At 28.4% G+C, this 18,509-nt stretch overlaps 1 protein-coding gene across 1 annotated transcript in view; it reads right to left on the minus strand.

Moving 5' to 3' along the window:
- Positions 1–18,509, minus strand: part of retn (retained) — a 233,669-nt gene that overhangs the window by 57,563 nt on the left and 157,597 nt on the right. The window contains exon 3 of the mRNA XM_075359226.1: positions 1,566–1,749. Coding sequence (XP_075215341.1) covers positions 1,566–1,749 — 184 coding nt within the window. The remainder of the gene's footprint in view (positions 1–1,565; positions 1,750–18,509) is intronic.

Here is an 18,509-nt window from a genome sequence, read left to right on the forward strand (position 1 = left end):
GTATAAGATGAACGAAAACAAGAATAAATAGAAAATTTTTAAATGTGATGATATAATAATGAAAATTAACAGGGTTAGAAAAATTTAAATTGAAGAGATTTTAAGACGAATAGGGAAAAAGTAAAGCTAATAAAACTCTTATCAGAAGAGTTAGTTTGACTGATTAAACTTCCAGGATCAGCTAATTTAATCATTTAAGTGAAGGTAAAAACCTTTAGAAACATATTGCAAAAATCTATGATTAATGTTCGTTATAATAAATAAATTATATATGTTGAAATTAAAATAGGAAAGCATTAGAGAAGAAAAAATGAAAAGGAGACTCAGTGCTGAAGAATAAATCTGATTACAACCAGAACTCTATTTCGAATGTTTGACGCTAATACATAACGCCATATTGAAATACACTTATAATTTAAAAATAATTAACGAATACAATTCATTATCATTGTCTTACGGTTTTCTGTCGTGAGGCACGTCCCTTGTACGGGTGGGCCACGAAAAAGTAGCTCCGCTAGAATATGGTGTATTGAATTGAATATTAACACCATAAGGTCGCGCACACGACATTGCTATGGAAAATTGGAACAAAGAAAAGGAACGTACAGTTCTACGTAAGAACGTGTACAGATATACCTATTACATACATGACGTTGGTTCTGGTACAGTAGACGTTGGCGGGGCTACTTTTTCGTGGCCCACTCCATACCATGTCCGTCTCCATTAACCTTTATTTCCAGTTAAACTTTTGAATTCTTGATAACTTTTATTTTCTTTTAGATCGTCGGTAATACTTTTTTTATCTTTTCCGGACTTTTCTACCTTCTGTTGATCCTTTTAGGTTCTTTTTGTAACTTTTCTGCTCTTGTACGTCCTAATTAGGTAGGTTTTCCTGTTTCATATAATTCAATTAAAAGTTTCTTTTGTAGATCACCTTTTTCAATTCTTCATTTTTCACTCGATATCTGTTTATTTGATTTTTTCCAATCTCCTCTATCCAATCTCAAAATTTCAAATTCTTTCAGCCTTTCATTTTCCCTTTTTTTGTGTACTAATTGAAGAAATTTTTCATGTAATTTCTCATATTTTGATGAGTTATCCAGTTACGATTTGATTTATCCTTTTATTATGTATCCATACTAATGAATAAAGAAATTTAAAAATATTTCTCTAATAAATATTCATCCTTTCTAAGCGGAGAATTTTTTTAAACATGGGAAATACAAACTTTTAAGAAAACTGAAAGAGAGTCACTTCTAATTAATTACATAATTAATTGGTTAATTTGTTAAAATGTAGTTAATTAGTGAAGTCTGATGATGTATTGGTCCAGGAGCACTTCATACATAACAGAAAATGATATAGAACTCTGAATTTTATTTTATCTTAAACAAACTGAACTGAATTTAGTATAGATTTTAACACATTCCAAACTAATTAATTTAGGTATTTATGCACGATAAAGCAATAATTTCTTTATTCGTTTATAGAAATATAATAATACTTATGCCAATAAAATTTTATAATTTACAGCATGATAAAGATAATTAAAAAGAAGAACTTACTGCGTTCTAAGTGTGAATGCAGCAGATGTTATTGAAGATGGTAGATGTAGACCTTTTATGATTTCTTGCCATAACTTCTTATTTATAACATCCACTAGACCTCCTCTTTGTATAACTAGATTATATAACTCGTATAAGTCGAGAACTGATTTAGCCATAATCGGCAACCTGTTTATAGGCGTACCTAAAAAAAAAACAATACATAAAAAATAAAATATAAGTTATAAAATTTAAGTTATATAGTACGCAAACATTAAAAATAAAAATAATAGAATGATAGATAAAAAAAAACAAAACAAAGCCAATAAAACGAGCAAAAAGAATAAGACTGATCTTAAACATGAACATACGAGATATGTTGGTTGCATAAACGCATAAACAACAGGGTAAATTACTGTTTGGTAGTATAATTGATGCGTCTTTAAAGTGAAATACGCCGATTATTATTTCTAAAATTAAGAAACATAATTGATACTGCTTAAGAAACCAAAATTTAATAAACATTTATTTATTATAGTAATTATTATTGTTAAAAAATTGAAACAATGAATCAGCGAACTGTAAAATAGAGGCTTACTCCTCCGCTGTTTTCAGTATTTTGCCAAGGTATTTTGTTGTTTGTTTTAACCGTTGATAATTGAAAATCTTTGGCTGAATGCGCTAAACGTAATTGTTAAGTCAGAATATTACATATATTAAACGGTATTTTTCTGTAATTTATTGTTTAACAATTAATTATATGTTAATAATTTTCATTATACTGTTCTGTTAGTGCGGAAAATTTGGTTATATTTAACATTATATTATCAATATAATGTATTTATTGCAATACTTTAAAACCGATTTCTTCTACGGTAAATATGATATTACGTTAAGTTTTAAATAACTTTTCTTATCAATATAATACCTTGTGTATTATATTGAAGAAATTTTCCATGTTTTATTTATACAGATGATATTAGTAACTATATAATAGATATTTATTGAAAAACAGTATAACAATTAAAATTATTAAATATTACACGACCCGGATTCAAAATTCTGGAACGTTTTTCCCTAATACTTTTCGGAGTTAATTAGCACAACCTTCTTCAGTAGAGTTATCAATAGCGTTAATATTTACTCCTCCCGCTTAAAAAAAGTTTGAACATCTCTTGAGTATGTAATTAATAAATATATTCTATCTATGTTGTAGTTTTGAGATAGGGTGATTCATGAAAAATGTAGCAAACTCTCAGGACGGCTCTACTGTGAAAATAAAGAAGAAAGTTCATATAAATATAGGTTCGGAAACACTTTGTTAGCTAGTACCGGCTGGCGAAAGATTTCTCTATGATTTTTGCGCCTTTGATAAAATTAAGCCAGACTTATAACTTCAAAAATTACTCGCTCGATCATTATGAAATTCTAACTGTAGTTTCTTACGGCCCCCGGAATGTTTATCGTAGTTGAAATCTCACCGATTCACTATTATATAAATCTTAAAAAATATTATAAAAACAAATAACTTGCAACGTCTTTTAGTAAATTTAATATATTGTCTACATCGAGTGTCAGTTGATTTACAAAATTTAATGACATTATCTAAAAATAATCAATTTATATAATTATCGTAATATACGTAAAAGCAGATTATTTTGATAATAAAATTAAAGGGAATGACGACTACTTACACATTTAACAACTAAGAAGTTGTTATTCATCCGAATTGATCTATTTTATTCAGTTCGTTGTGAGTACCGATAACTCAGTGAGCAACAGCCCACACATAGTTACTAAAATCTATTTCCAATTTTTGAAGTTCTATACGCAAATAACGTGGGCGAAGCAGCGATGGTGGATGCTAGTTTAATGTATATTTTAATTTTACTACCTCTGATCATAAAGGTAAAGGTTTTCAAAGTCTTCAGTAAAGTTTAGGTAATTAACAACAACAAAGCTAAAGAACAAGCGACTAAAAGATACAAGTAAATAGCAAATATTGATCGTATTTTGTATTATACAAAAAAACAGAAAACATTCAGTCTTCTTTAACCACAAAATTTACTCTTCATAGAATGTTATTAGAGAATAGTTTTTACTACATGTTAAAGATTATAATTAATATCTACAAATTTTACAGAGAAAACGTTTTCTTTGCAGAGATGAATAGCAGCAGTAAAATTTTTATTTCATCCATTTGTGTAGGTTTATCGTCATTATTTAATTGAATTTTCACAAACTGTAAAATTCGGTAACATTCGTTATCTATTCTTTATTTAAAATTTCAATTCTATTAAAGAATTTTCTAGTTATCACAACCTTTTTCTGATGTAATTAGTTTATTTTTATGAAAGTAAGAAATAAAAATATAACTCATCATCAAGTATTAAAAATTTTAATCGTTTAAAACACGGTAAACCTTTGATGACAAAAACTTCCTGTAATCAGTTGCATGTACAGAAGCAGGGCCTATAAGCAAATAAGTAATTTTATTTTTCTTTAGTTATGGACGGACATAAATTTACCTAAAATGAAATAAGAGAAAGTAGAAAAGAATATTAGTTCTTAGCGTTTTATTGACCGGCAGTGATTAAAAAGGCTTCAAAAATACTAAATAATAGATTCATTTTATAGATATTCAAGTTTATCTTTAAATTTCAATTTGATACACTCACTTCGTGAGGATAATTTTTTTAAATTTTTTAAGTCAATAAATCATTGTCTCAAAAATATTTATTTATTTTTAGTGAACAAGAACATGCGGTTGTTTTTTCTTTTGAATTTTACTCAATAAATTTTAGGACTATTTTTTAAGAGTTTTCAAAGTCTCAATCCGCACTTAAATCAGAATATCACATAATGAAATTTAATTATATGTGTATTAATGTAATTACTATATATTAATTTGAGTGTACTAATATTCTCTTGAAATTCAAGAACCATTGACCTACATGAAAAATTTTTTTTACTGAAATTCAAGGATTATTCTAACAACAAATTTATTTAGCTAATTACTTTATTATGTGAAGAGTAAAATTTAGATAGCACTTGTATTATTTTACAGTAACATTTTTTTATAAAAAAATTAATCACCAACTAATTATTTAAGAGATAAATTATCTGTTTCCCGAGAGTGAAATTTATAAAAAAGGAGGTAAAATATTATTTTAATATTTCATTTATCAAAATCAGAGTTAAATTTTCTACAAATGTCGACTATAAAGAATGTATCACGAAGTTCTCCCGGGACTTTCATGACCTATTCTACTCGTGAAAATATGGAAGTTCATTGGCAAGCCGATCACGTTCAAACTAAAATTCACAGAAAACCTTCGCTAACGATTGCATAGTACATCAGTACCCGATATACTTATTAATGTATCTTACAGAATGATTTAAACACTAATACAGTATTGTGCATTGCTGATCAGCTTTATTTTATTGCCAACTTTGAAATAATAATTTTTAAAATAATTTATTGTATTTCTGTCATTAATAAAAAAATTATCTAAGTAGTTTTTTTTATTTATTTATTTTTTTACAGCTGCTGTGTAATTTTATTTTTTTTAAAAGTAAATTTTGTTTTTACAAATTTTTCACATCAACAAAAAAAATATTGTTTTTTTTTAGATTAATTAAGTACTTTTCTGACAAATGTAGTAACGTGCTGTTTCTATAAACATTAGAATCTTTCTAACTTTTCTTTATTTTATTCATCTTCTCTTCACCATTTTTTTTAGAACTAAATTCTATAAAAATTTTGTTAAATTTTTATTACTCATTTTATTTATTACTTAGTTATTATTTATTACTCATTTAACAAAGTGATTGCACGTGAAACATAAGAAACAAAGTTTTTAACCCAATTTATTGGTTTTAATTCGAGATTTCTCAAAAACTACTATAGATACGGTTCTGGTACTTATTTTATTAGATTTTTCAGGTCAAAAGCCATATGAAATGACTAATTTTGTTCTTTAATTAACGTTCTAAAAATTTCTGTAAGACCTTATTTAACCGGAGTAGCTGAAATCCGAGCGAAATCTTTCACTAGCCGTAACTCGCAAACGAAGCATTTTAGGATATATGTTAATAGAAAATTTTTCCATTATTTTCACGAGTAGAATAGGTTATGAAAGTCCCGGTAGAATTTCGGTAGTCCCGGTAGTATATTCTGTATAATAATTTTACTAAAAACAACAAATTATCTTAGTAGAACGATTAATTTAAGTTTTTTATAAACGGCTTTTATTTCAATGATTGTTTACTTAAACTGTTAAACTTATTTCAATTAAATGTACGAAGAATTTTACAGGATTAAATTAACAATGTCTGCTAGTTGTTAACTTGAAATATTTTTCAGTCACTCCCTTTTGACCAAAAACCGATTTTTTTTTTTCATATACTCATTCTGGATCTACTCCTTCATAAAAAAGACGTAAATGATAAAATTAAAATAAACACCCATTCTTTTTGGTAAAATTTATTTATTTTTTTAATTTTAGAGATCAGGTTTTACTTTTAATTCAATTCCCTATATACATATATATATATTTTTTTTTTTCATTATATGTACAACAATTTTATACACATATACTAGTATTATTACTCAAAGGTATAAAAAAATATTTAACGTTATACTTTCAATCATTTCTATTTAGTTTCCCACTTTAATTTTAAATAAATTTTTTTTCCAGTTAGTAAGACATTTAACTTCGGTTGAGTTTGATGAAAAGAATTCGACGAATTCCCTGTTTGAGGAACCGGGGATTCATTTAAGGCCATAATTACGGCTATAAAGAATAATTAAAACTGAAAAACAAATAGTTAACCTGATAATAGTGAGGTCTAGATTTTTTTTTGTGTTTAGAAAATAAGTTTAGAACGTAGATCTACAATTATTTATCAATTCTTTTCTTAAATGTGCTTGTTATTATAAATATAAGGTAAATAAATTATTATTTCATATTTTCTTTACTGAAAAAAAAAAAATAATAATAACAATTGACAGTTTATTAATAATTTATATTTTTTTTACAAGTTGACACAGCCGTTCAGATATTTTACAGTAGTTGTGTGACATGTTTATTTTTTGGTGGCTGTGGTTGGAAACTGTTTTTTTATTTTGTTACATCGCACGACTGACTGTATGACAGTGGATACAGAATAATTTATCCAATTATTACTTTCTTAATCTACAAAATAGAAATAGAAAATAATTTCTTTCGCTGTTACATTTGGCAAATATAACTGATGTTTTTTCCTCAAGATTATAGTATGTACGGGATAGTTTTCTAGGTATGAAATCTTTAATCGGTTTCCCTGTTCGACAAAATTTTTAATACTAATTTTTTGTAAAGTATACGATAAGTAACTTGAATCTCAGAAACGTTATCGAAATATTACAAAAATAGTTCGTAAGAAGCATACCATCCGTTCGGCGTAGAATAACTGGTTTTTTCTTTTAATTGTTTGTAAACAACCGAAAAATCGTGTAGCTAAGTATAAATAAATACGCAGAATAACAAGCATCAAAAATCGCATCCCTCGTTTGTTTCCTCGGTTCGCTTTGCTTTAGCCGGTTATAGTCTGGCTGAGCCCAACATATTATATATAGCTCTGTAGACTGCGGACCCCTCCGTTCTGAGAACAGGTCGTAAAACGTTGCGTGCCAGATAATATTATGAAAAACATGATTCACATTTTTATGATCGAGTATAAGGGGGGGGAGGAGGGAAACAGGCTATACTGAACTACCCGAGCAGACCGATCGAGTCGGGCTCCGGGCTACATTAATAATATGATTATATTCACCGGTATCAGTCGGTCGGTGTATATATGTAGACTATTAGGATACATCTCGCGAGTATAGTCTAACCCAGACACAAGCAATAGTTTATAATAATAGGTCCCGGTCAATTGAACCTTTAACAACTTTTCATGCGATTCTCTCCCCTCCGCCCGATCTATCCCTCCGTAACCCTTCACAACCCTTTTTGCTTTAGAAAATAATTGCATATCGTAAAAATATTAAAGTTCCCACTCGCACACTCTCTTAACCTTATTTTTCTCATACCTAACAATATAATGTTTGCCATTTTTTTTTTAACAACACAGTAATAAACGATGCATTAAAACTTTACATTTAAAAAGATTAAATCTCACTGTTTAATAATCAAATATAAATTAAAATTGAATGATATAATTAAACATTTTTTTGCTTTAATAATTTCATACGCAGAATAAAATCTAAAAATCAATGTTTCAATTAGATACTTCAGTTTTTATTGATATTAAGGGTAAATTTGTATGTATAAGCTACTTCTTATAATTCAGGTTTAGAATAAAATGAATTTTAGAATATATACTAACCTCTAAAATTTATCTGTTTTTCATGCAGATATTATTTCTAATGTTAAACGTAGACAGGTGCAGAGTTAGAACTTGATTGCCTTAGGATACATATTATTTTTGACGTCCTATTTCGGAATATACTACTCTGACATCTATACGAAAACTAATTATTAAATAATGTCTAAAATTTAATTTAAGAAAATAAAAAGAAACTTCAACCGATCAGCAGAATGAACAAAGAATTAATTATATTTTTTATTATACAAAAAAAACATTAATATTTTAACGTTGATTTGTTATAGAATTATCTTACGGTTACACGAAGTATCTAATTAGAAAGGAGAACTGCAAATAACCAAATCGTCGGGAAGAAATGGATTCGATGATTATTTTTTCAATTGTTTCAGGTACAACCGACTGGAAATCCTGTTGCAGCCCTAACTGGATCCATTCCTGTTGGATTATGGTGATTAAAACTGAATTATATAGGTCAGATACATTGTAATGAGCGACCATTTTACATAATTTACTTAACTGAGTTGCTTTTCATCATAACGGAAAGTAAAGTATTGCTTGATATTAATGTTATTTTTGTGCACAATATAAAATTTTACCGTACTAGTTCGCATTACCCTTTTATGTTAATCTGACGTATGTAATATTATAATTAATTAAATCTTGGTGTTTAAACTAGAGATCTATAATTTATATCCGTACTAGAAAACTAGATATGAACTACGTAGAGCATAAAAATCTGATAAACAATAAAATTAAAAATGTAATCAGGAACGGTAGTTTTACATGTTTAATAATTTACTTATCATATATCCTTACAAAAGCTTTTACCTTTATCGTAAAAATATTAAAATTTCGACGCAAACAATCTCTTGCATTATTTTTCTCATACATAACGATATAATGCGTGAAATTTTTTTTAAACAACACAGCGATAAACGATGCATTAAAAATTTTAATTTAATAAAATTAAATCTCACTGTTTGTTAATTAGTTATACATTAAATTGAGTGATTTAACTGCAGATTAACTTGCTTTAAAAATTTCATTTACAGAATATAATCTTCATTTTTTTTCCTGTTTTAGCCTCCGGGAATCACCGTCAGGTATTATTTCAGAAGATGATATGTATGAGTGCAAGTGAAGTGTATGAGTGCAAGTGTAGTCTTGTACAGTCTCAGGTCAACCATTCCTGAGATGTGTGGTTAATTGAAACCCAACCACTAAAGATCGGTACCCACGATCTAATATGCCTTTACTAAGATTTGAACGCTAGACTCTCGACTTCGAAATCAGCTGATTTGTGAAGACGCGCTTACCACTAGACCAATCCGGTGGGTGCACAGAATATGGTCTAAAAATAATTTTCCTCACATATTCCAATTTTTACTGATATTGTGGATAAATTTAAAGTATAAGCTACCTGATTATAGATGTTTCTTTTTATTATTTTTTTTTCATACACAAAAAATAACGCAATTACATATTTAATTTTTAATAATAATAGAAATTCAATAAAACAATTTCTGCAATACAACAAAATGGGTAATATGTATGAAAATTTAGGTTTCCTCCGTAGATAATCCGTGTTAAAGGGTTACCATCACCATAACATTTTATAAAGTGAAACAGATATTCTGAGATACACCGCCAGCAACTTAAAATAGTAATAACAATTTATAAATATTATTATCCTAAAGTAGTAATCTCTTTTAAAAATTTCTTCAGTAATTAAATTAGAAAATAACTTTTTTGTTTCATCGATTTCTAGTTACTACAAAAATAACACAGCAATGTATTTATTCTCTAAAGTTTTCATTCCCTTATATTATTAGGTAAAAAATTGTACAACTTCAAAATCACAAACCAACAAAAATGTTCTTACAGTTCCAATTTTGGCAAATATAACACAAATTTATCATTCTTACCTAAATTACTCTTGATATATGTATGCGTTACTCTTTACATCTTTTATAAAAAAAATTTAGGACTCAAAAACAAGCAAGTACCTTAAGGGCTGGATTCTTAGTTTTTTAAAAAGCGGAAAGGGTTTGCTTAATCAATTTTTCTTATTGCATGATTTTGTGTTACCAATAATGCATTTATTATAGAATAATAAATATCTCCCCAACAAGTTACACCACACATTAATCTCGATTTTATCAAGGAGCGATACATCTTTTGTAACTTTTTTGTACAAAAATTCTTTATATGAAATTTATATATACTTCATTCTATTTCTTCCTTCTAAGACATGTTCACATCTAAAATTATTCCAGATACATAACCGTATTTCCTTGCGGTGTAGCTCAATATGTATAAATTATGTCTGTATTACAGTTTAGATTGTGGCTTTTTTTGCTGTATAACATTTCTGGCAGATATTTTAATTGAAAAATTATATAATTCGTCTTCATTGAATTTAAACTTGAGCCGTTTTTGAATAACAACCACTTAATTTTCATAAGGTCTTCTTCAATATTTTTCCTTATTTCGTCTACACTTTCAGTTTCATAATCTAATGCTGTGTCATCTACAAATGTTGTCACATTAATCTTATTTTTATTATATTAGGTCTTATTTAATTTGGAAACTATGAAAGACTTAAAACATAGCTATCCATTTTTCTGAAACACTGAATATCTGTAAGAACTAAAAAAAAACCTGAAAACACCCCGACAAAAGTAATTACTAGTACTTTATATAAATTAATAAATGAATAGGTAAGTTAAACCTACGAGAAATGTATAAATTTAGGATTAAGAAAAAAGTCTTGACGATTTAAAAGATACGATTATAAAATGGTAAACTCGAAGAATCTAAAACATTATAAAGAAAGATTTTATGATAAATTGATTGAGTTTTTTTATTGGCGCAATAATAACAACGATTTAGGAATTGATTTTAGAATAACATATTTCTCAAATATATTGGCATAATAATAGACTTCCGACTCAGCTAAGCTAAGTTACCATAATACACGTTTCAGAAAACAGCTTCTCATTATTTGTCGTAAATTATACTTTATCCATAGCTTATGCTCAATCTGTAAAATGAATATGTTAAAATAGTATTTGAATTACTTATGCGTAGTATACGAAATACCTTTTTTCTTTTTTTTTTCGTACTTGTTAAACACCTCCAACACCACTGGTTTCCGCCATTAGGCGATGCACAGTGATGTCGGAATGTCGTGGCAGTTGACAACGACTGTCTAGCCTGGTCCTATGGGCGTCACGTCGGGGTCCTTCTGGCTTCATTCAGAGACGCTGACCTCCCTTTTGGACAACCAATGTTTCCTTCTTCAATATTTCCTTAAAGGACGGAAAGGGCTTCTTTCCGTCCCTTATATGAAATATCTATATTAAATTTTTCGAACATGGCACAGTTGATAAAATAATATTATACATAATTTTAAGTACAGCTTACCAAAATTCCATTTGACTTCCTCAAGCGCTTTCAGCTATTCTGCCATCTTCAGGAGGAATTAACAATTTATAATTAAAATATATAAAAAAATTAAAATTCATGTAATAAAATTAAATACATCAGAATTGATGATAGTCATTTTATAATGTTAAAGTCGTAAGTTAAAGTAGCTATGTCATTTTATAAGAGTATCACAATTGTTATTTCTTGATCTAACATTGTTATCTATGTATCTAATTATTATCTCTAAGATAACAATTGTGATACTCTTATAAAATGACATAGTTACTTTAACTTATGACTTTAACATCACAAAATGACGATCAATTGTTATGTATTTAATTTTATTATGTGAATTTTACATGCTTTATAAATTTTAATTGTCTCCTGAACATGGCGATTAGCCGAAAGACGCTTGAGGAAATCAAATAGAATTTTGGTAAGCTGTTCTTAAAATTATGTATAATAGCTATGTGTAATACATAGGTATTTGAACTAACAATTATAAGTATTAATAAATAGGTAATAGTACATAGGTATTAGTTCAAAGTAGACTTAAATGATTACGGTATGAGGAGGCGCTTATATATCAGAAATTAAATCACTTATGTTAGGTCAGAAATTTATAATAGAGAAAGAGAAAGAAAGCGAGATAGAAAGTGGGAGAGAGAGGGGGGGGATTCCTTCCACAGATATTTATCTTTTTATAAAGTTCTCGAAATATTTTACATCAAAAGTGGCCAGATACTCATGTAATTACACATAAAGTAATTCTTATTTGTGATCGATGGGTATATGTCCTCTTCTAAGACTCCATAAATAAGTATACCGTAGACTCTACATATATGTGGCTTCTCGTACATTTGGGATAGTGCTCCCTTATATAAGACAAATTAAGCAAATAGGTATTTTTAGGTACTCGCTAAAGAATGGCTTCAGGATAGTGATAATATTGAATTATTTTTCTAACATTTTGTCTAGTTTCACCCAACAACCAATTTAGAATTTTATCATCTAACGAGAGTCTTAATTTGATTTAGTATTCTTAAATCGCATTTTTGTTTTCTTCTGCAAATTAATGTGTGCAAAATTTAATTATAAAGCGAAGCGTAATCACTACGCTATATAATTGTTGGTATAACGGAATGATATAAAAGTACGGTTTTTTATATGCAATGGAAAATAAACAATAATTAATTAAATTTTTATTATTTTTATAATGTGTGCTGTACACAGAATAATGTTTTTGTTGTAACAAATATACGCTGGTATCTCCTGCACTGGTAAACTTCAGGAATTTCTAATTTCTCGCTTTGTATTCTATCTTTTAGCTTTAATAAGTCAACTAATCTTCAGAGTAGTATCAACAAAAAATTATTAAAATATAAATATTTTGATGAAACATCAAATTTATTATCTTTTAAACTAGCATTAAGGTTGATGTAAATTACTTTGCGAGAAATAAAATCATTCATTCATTTTGAACGAGAAAAAAATTGGTTTATCTTTACCGCATCAAAGGGATAAAGAAGTAGAACTAACAGCAAAATTTAATTTAATTTATAGAAAGATAATGAAAATATGAACTATATTTCATAATCGAAAGTCTTAAAAAAAAAGCTGGTAGATCTAGTCAGGACAGATGAGAATATTGTTAAATTTCAAACGGGATAACAAACAAAATAGGGGGTTTACACAAAAAGATAAAATATTTTTAAAAAACCGATAAATAGAATTAAATATTAAAATTTAAAACTTAAAAAAAATTAGTACACTGTTTTTAAAGTATGGTAATAGAAGACATCTAGCAAACGTTTTTTCGTACCTTTCGAAAATATCCCAATTCTTATAGCATCGCTTTGAATCTTTAAAATAAAATACTATAGCGAAAAAAGGTTGTGTTAATACTTGTTTGCATTGTGAATTAAGTACTAGACTGAGCTTCTTGAAAATTAACGAGTGAAAAAATAATATAAATGAAATTTCTTTAATATTTATTTCACATCAAAACATACGAGACAGTAGTAATACAGTATACTTTTACAAATTTTACTGAAAAATGACTAATCCATGCTAGAATAATGATAGGTGAAATAATTTCCCACTCGCCTCCACTAAGCCGATTATTATAATGTTAGGAAGGTGGCAAAATAAATCGGAAAAGTAGAAAAAATACAGTGAATCTGTGAAAAATATGATTTTTAATAACTCGCTAAACTTTGTTTTTATTCTCGTACAAAATATATATCGTTCATACGTTCTGCCAACCTAACATATATATTGATTATTATTAAACTAATAAGTGACTATTTATATTCCTATACAGAAATATTAAATCATAGTACAGTGTTCATTTTTTATTTTGCATACCACTGTTATCTCTAAAATAAAAATAATAAAACGAAAATTAAATAGATTTTTCTTCACTTTCCTATAAGTTTTTCACTGTAGATTTTAACTTCTATGGGACACAACCGATCAAAATTTGGTAAATTCATTATTTAGTAAATCGGATTGAGGAATAATAATAACAATAATACTTTAATCGTTATAATAAAGAACTGTTGTCTTAGGATAGAGGTAAACGAGAACAAACAGAATAAATTGTAAATAAAGAAGAACAAATATAAACGTATATACAATAAAATTTAGATAATTGATTTTTTAAAACTATTTTGTTTATCTTTGCTCAACATATTAGTAAGAAGTAAGACAGTTATTAACAGTTAAAAACCTCATAATTACTAATATTACGGTTTCTAAATGTCTAACAACGCAAATTAGAAATCATTTACAAGAAAATAACCGACTAGAAAAAAACAATCAAGTTAATTCCGTTATATTTAATTGTAAAAATTAGAATCAGAATTAAAAATATTTAATAAAAACTATTAGTAAATTAGCAACAGCTAGAATCCTTTCATAAAATAAGAGGAGAGATTAATAGGATAAGAAAAGTAAATAACTGCTCCAATAAAACTTATATATTTCTTCAAAACTTTTATCAAATCTAATATAGTCTTAGAAAATTATCAAGAAATATTAGACGAAATTATTTTATAATTTTAATTTAGTCTTAAAAATGTAAATGACACAATTTTTAAGTACTTATATTGGAATATAATTAAAAAAATAATATTTTCTCAACTATGATGCAGTTAATATCACAGTTAAGTACATAGTAATTTCTACAGAATGGTAGTTTGTGCTCTGAGGAAGAAAACTGGGTTCTATAAATTTTTTTTATATATTCAGAAAGTTAGTCTTTATTTTTAATTTACTACTATTTTTTTAAACATTTTATTGTTTTATCAAATTTTTTATATTTAATTCTTACAAAGAGTTTTTTTGTGATTTTATAAAAGGTATAATTTTACTTGTGAAAGTTAAGAGTAAATTAATTTTTATTTATATATTTTTTAAATTAGTTATTATATTACAGTATAAAGCATATTATAGAACAATATACTACATATGCATTTAGAATAAAATAGAAGAAAAAATTAATTTAGCTGCTGCTTAAAGATAAAAGAAAATTTATCAAAAGAGGTAATATTTATCACACTCATTTAATTAGACACACTAATCAGTCGGATAATCGTAATAAATTCCATTTTATTTATTCCAGAACGTAAAGAAAAACACATGATGTATTTTAACCGAGATAAAGCATAATTAAATTCATTAAGAATTATATATCTGCAGTTACCATTTGATTTACGATTACTCAGCTATTACAGCCGATATTAAAAAAAGTGTAGGGTGCATGTTAACTACAAAAATGAGTGTTACCGGTTTGTTTTTATGAATTACAATCTCAAGCACTCACGTTTTATTATCAGAATCGCTGCTTTGTCGACAAGTTGTCATATTAAGCAAGTACAGTCTACAAGTGCGACGAAACCATTCATTCACCTCTTTTTATTTATTTTTTTTATAAATCCTGAATGACGGTTAAAGTGAGGTCATGACCTCAGTCCCCACCACCTCGGGGTACCGAGTAATACTTCAACTAGTGCAAATTTTTGCACCCGACCGAGCCAGGAGGCGGAGCTCGTTTTTCCGACCAATAGCAGAGTTCTCCCACTACAGCTGCGTTGTCGTGGATCACATTAATTGACACAATAGCACGTGCCCCCCCTTCTATCTTCAGCCTACTGCTCAACAGCCGAACGCCGCGGCGTCCTGACGAGAGTTGTCCACACTCTTCAAAGGCCTATATGATCTCATTTTTCCTTCTCGAGTTAGACGTATTTCAGATGGTTTTAAATATATTATACGACAGAGTTCATTGCCTTTTATATTCCATTTAACGTAAATCGCATGATCCTTACAATATTCTCGGAATAATAAATTTAACTTTATTTAAAGAAATATAAAACCTAATCTGGGTAGTGTTTTAGAAACATATAAATGTTTTATTATTATTTTTTTTAAATATATATGCAACATCTAGTATGTTTTATACATCATTTTAACCTCGCTAAAAGAGTATCTTTTCTACAAGCATTGTAGTTAATAAAAAAAAATAATTTTTTCTTGAGACTGACGACAAATCGAAATTTTTATCTAAATATTCATTTAGAATTTATTAAATTAAATAAATAAATAAATAAAATTAAATATTAATTCATTTAATAAACAGAATGATTGAAAAAGTATTAAAAACAAACAAGAAACGTAAAAAACTATATTAAAATCGATCTTTACTAAATTATTTCGCCACATTATTGAAAGAATGAATAAATTACTTTTATTTTGAAAATACTACAACAGTACTGATTTACAAGGTTATCTTTCAACCAATCTAAACGTACGGTGTGGAGTTGTGGGGAACAGTAAGTAATAGTAACTAAGAAATCAAACGCTTCCAAAACAAAGTAACGAGGGCAATTGCAGAGGCACCATGGTTCACGCGGAATGATGAAATTCACTAATATCTAGTGCTTTCGACTGTTCGTGAGGTTGCGCGACAGCGTAGTGTTAAATACCAGCAACCACTTGAAACCATTTTGCTATCAATCTGCTCGATAACAGCAGTTTGAAAACAACTGTCTGCAGTTTGAAAACTGTCTGCATGACAGATTAAAAACGCCAAATCTAGTGGAATTGTTATTTTTTAATGTTTGGTTTTTTTGGACTATGAAGTGTTGGCAGAAATATATTTTTAAGATTTAAGACTGGACTTTAAGATTACTTACAACTATTATTATGAATTGTTTATTTTGGGAGTTCCTTAAGAACTATCATGTGCTTTTTGTCAAGTGACTTACTTATAGCTCCACTTGGGGAGCCGATTGTAAATATACTGGTTGTTAAAAACTAAACTTTTGAAAATAGAAGAAAAAATTTATTTTGATTGGTTTGTTCATAATGGAAAAGATTACTCTACGGAACAAAAAAGAATTTTTTCTTTGTCTCAGGAAGAAAAATATGTGATTCTGATAGTAGTTTTTCTCCTGAATTCAAATATGATATAGGTTTTTACCCATCACGCAAGGTTTCCGAGAGACAGGCATTTATATTTTCAAACATTTTAATACTTTCTGCATTCTTAACTACACAATATTTAAACATTTGACTCGGCTAGAAAGTAAGAAATGACGATTTTCTGCTATATTTCGCCTGTGGAGCATCCCTTTTGAAGGTCCAACAATAATCGGCCAGCATATTAGGATTCCATTTGCCTTGATACCTCTTCTCCATAGCTGAAATCTGATGAAAGTGTTTCCCGAGCTCATCGCTCACTGCGCCAAGATTTCCGATAAGAAATCTAGATGCGAGGGTAGGAAGTGTACTTTTAAGAACATATTACAACCAAAATTTATATAAGATCGTTGATAACGGTAACGGATCACGGTAATTTTCCGCCTTTCGATTTCCCAAAAAGCTCTGAGTAACATTTTTGAATGCTTGCCAAGCTGCTTTCTCCAGTGTATTCAATAGTTCCTTAAACTTTTCATCATGTATAACTAATCGTATTTGTGGACCCATGAATATTCCTCTTTAATTTTTGCTAACTAATTTTAGAAAATTAGGTTTAAGTAAATGATACCAGGAGTATTGTTTATGGCCTTGATAAATTCTTCATTAATCCTAGTTTGATATCTAATGGAGGAGGTAGATACACATAATTAGAACTACGCAGTGGGTCATGTTTCACATTTTTCTGTTCAGGAATGAATGATTCGCATTTAGGCCATTCTTTTCTAATGAAATGGTTTTTTCTTCCCCTATTCCCATTCACACAAAAAAACAACAGTACTTTGTGCAACCATGCTGCAGACCAAGAATAAGTGCATTACCTTCAAATCTGCACAAATATTCCATTCATACAGTGCATATTAAAACTTTTCCAATATAAATTTAAAGTTTTGTTTCTTTCATACTAGGGGGTGAGCCACAGGTAGAGATGGGAATTTATTGCCGTTTTCAAAAGCATAGCTTTTAAACTAACTTTAGAGGAATCAACGAACAAACGCCATTGTTTTGGGTTATGTTCATTACAAAGTGTCTTCCCATAAAAGAAGATATATCATTACAAAACACTTACCCATTTTCTTCAGAAAAATAGTCTTTAAATTCAGAATGACGATAACGATAAACCGTGAACTTTTACTTTTAGTCGGGAAGCAAGCATTTCAGACTGTTTTTTTTTTGGATAACTTTAAATCTCGTAAGAGTTCGTTAAGGTTTTCTTGACTCAGTAAATGAGGTTCAGATGAACTGCTTCACTCAAAAGTTGTATGACCAGAATCTGTTTCTTTTTCTTTCTTACTTCCATCAGACTCTGAGCTCTTTTCATCTAATGCCACATGTTCTGAAGGCTTTGGTATGGACAATTCTTTGCAGTGTGGCACTGGTCTCATTGCAGATTGCAAGTTAGGGTACACCATTGTATGTTTTGATTTTGATGTAATCTCTTTAATAGTTGCTAAGCAGAAATAACAGTCGAAAGAGTGATCTTTGGGTTCCCTCCAAATCATAGGGATAGCAAATGGCATATATCATTTTTCCATGCAGTTAAAAGACTAGAACATGATAAACAACAGATATGTGGGGCTCAGGCTCTTGTTTTGTCCCCGACTATACGCCCAAAGTAAAGTTTATAACACCTTTTTACTAATGGAATAAGGTTTCGCCTTTGGGACTTGAACGTCACTT

This window comes from Lycorma delicatula, chromosome 3 (assembly GCF_047948215.1).
Source record: "Lycorma delicatula isolate Av1 chromosome 3, ASM4794821v1, whole genome shotgun sequence".
Lineage (NCBI taxonomy): Eukaryota > Metazoa > Arthropoda > Insecta > Hemiptera > Fulgoridae > Lycorma > Lycorma delicatula.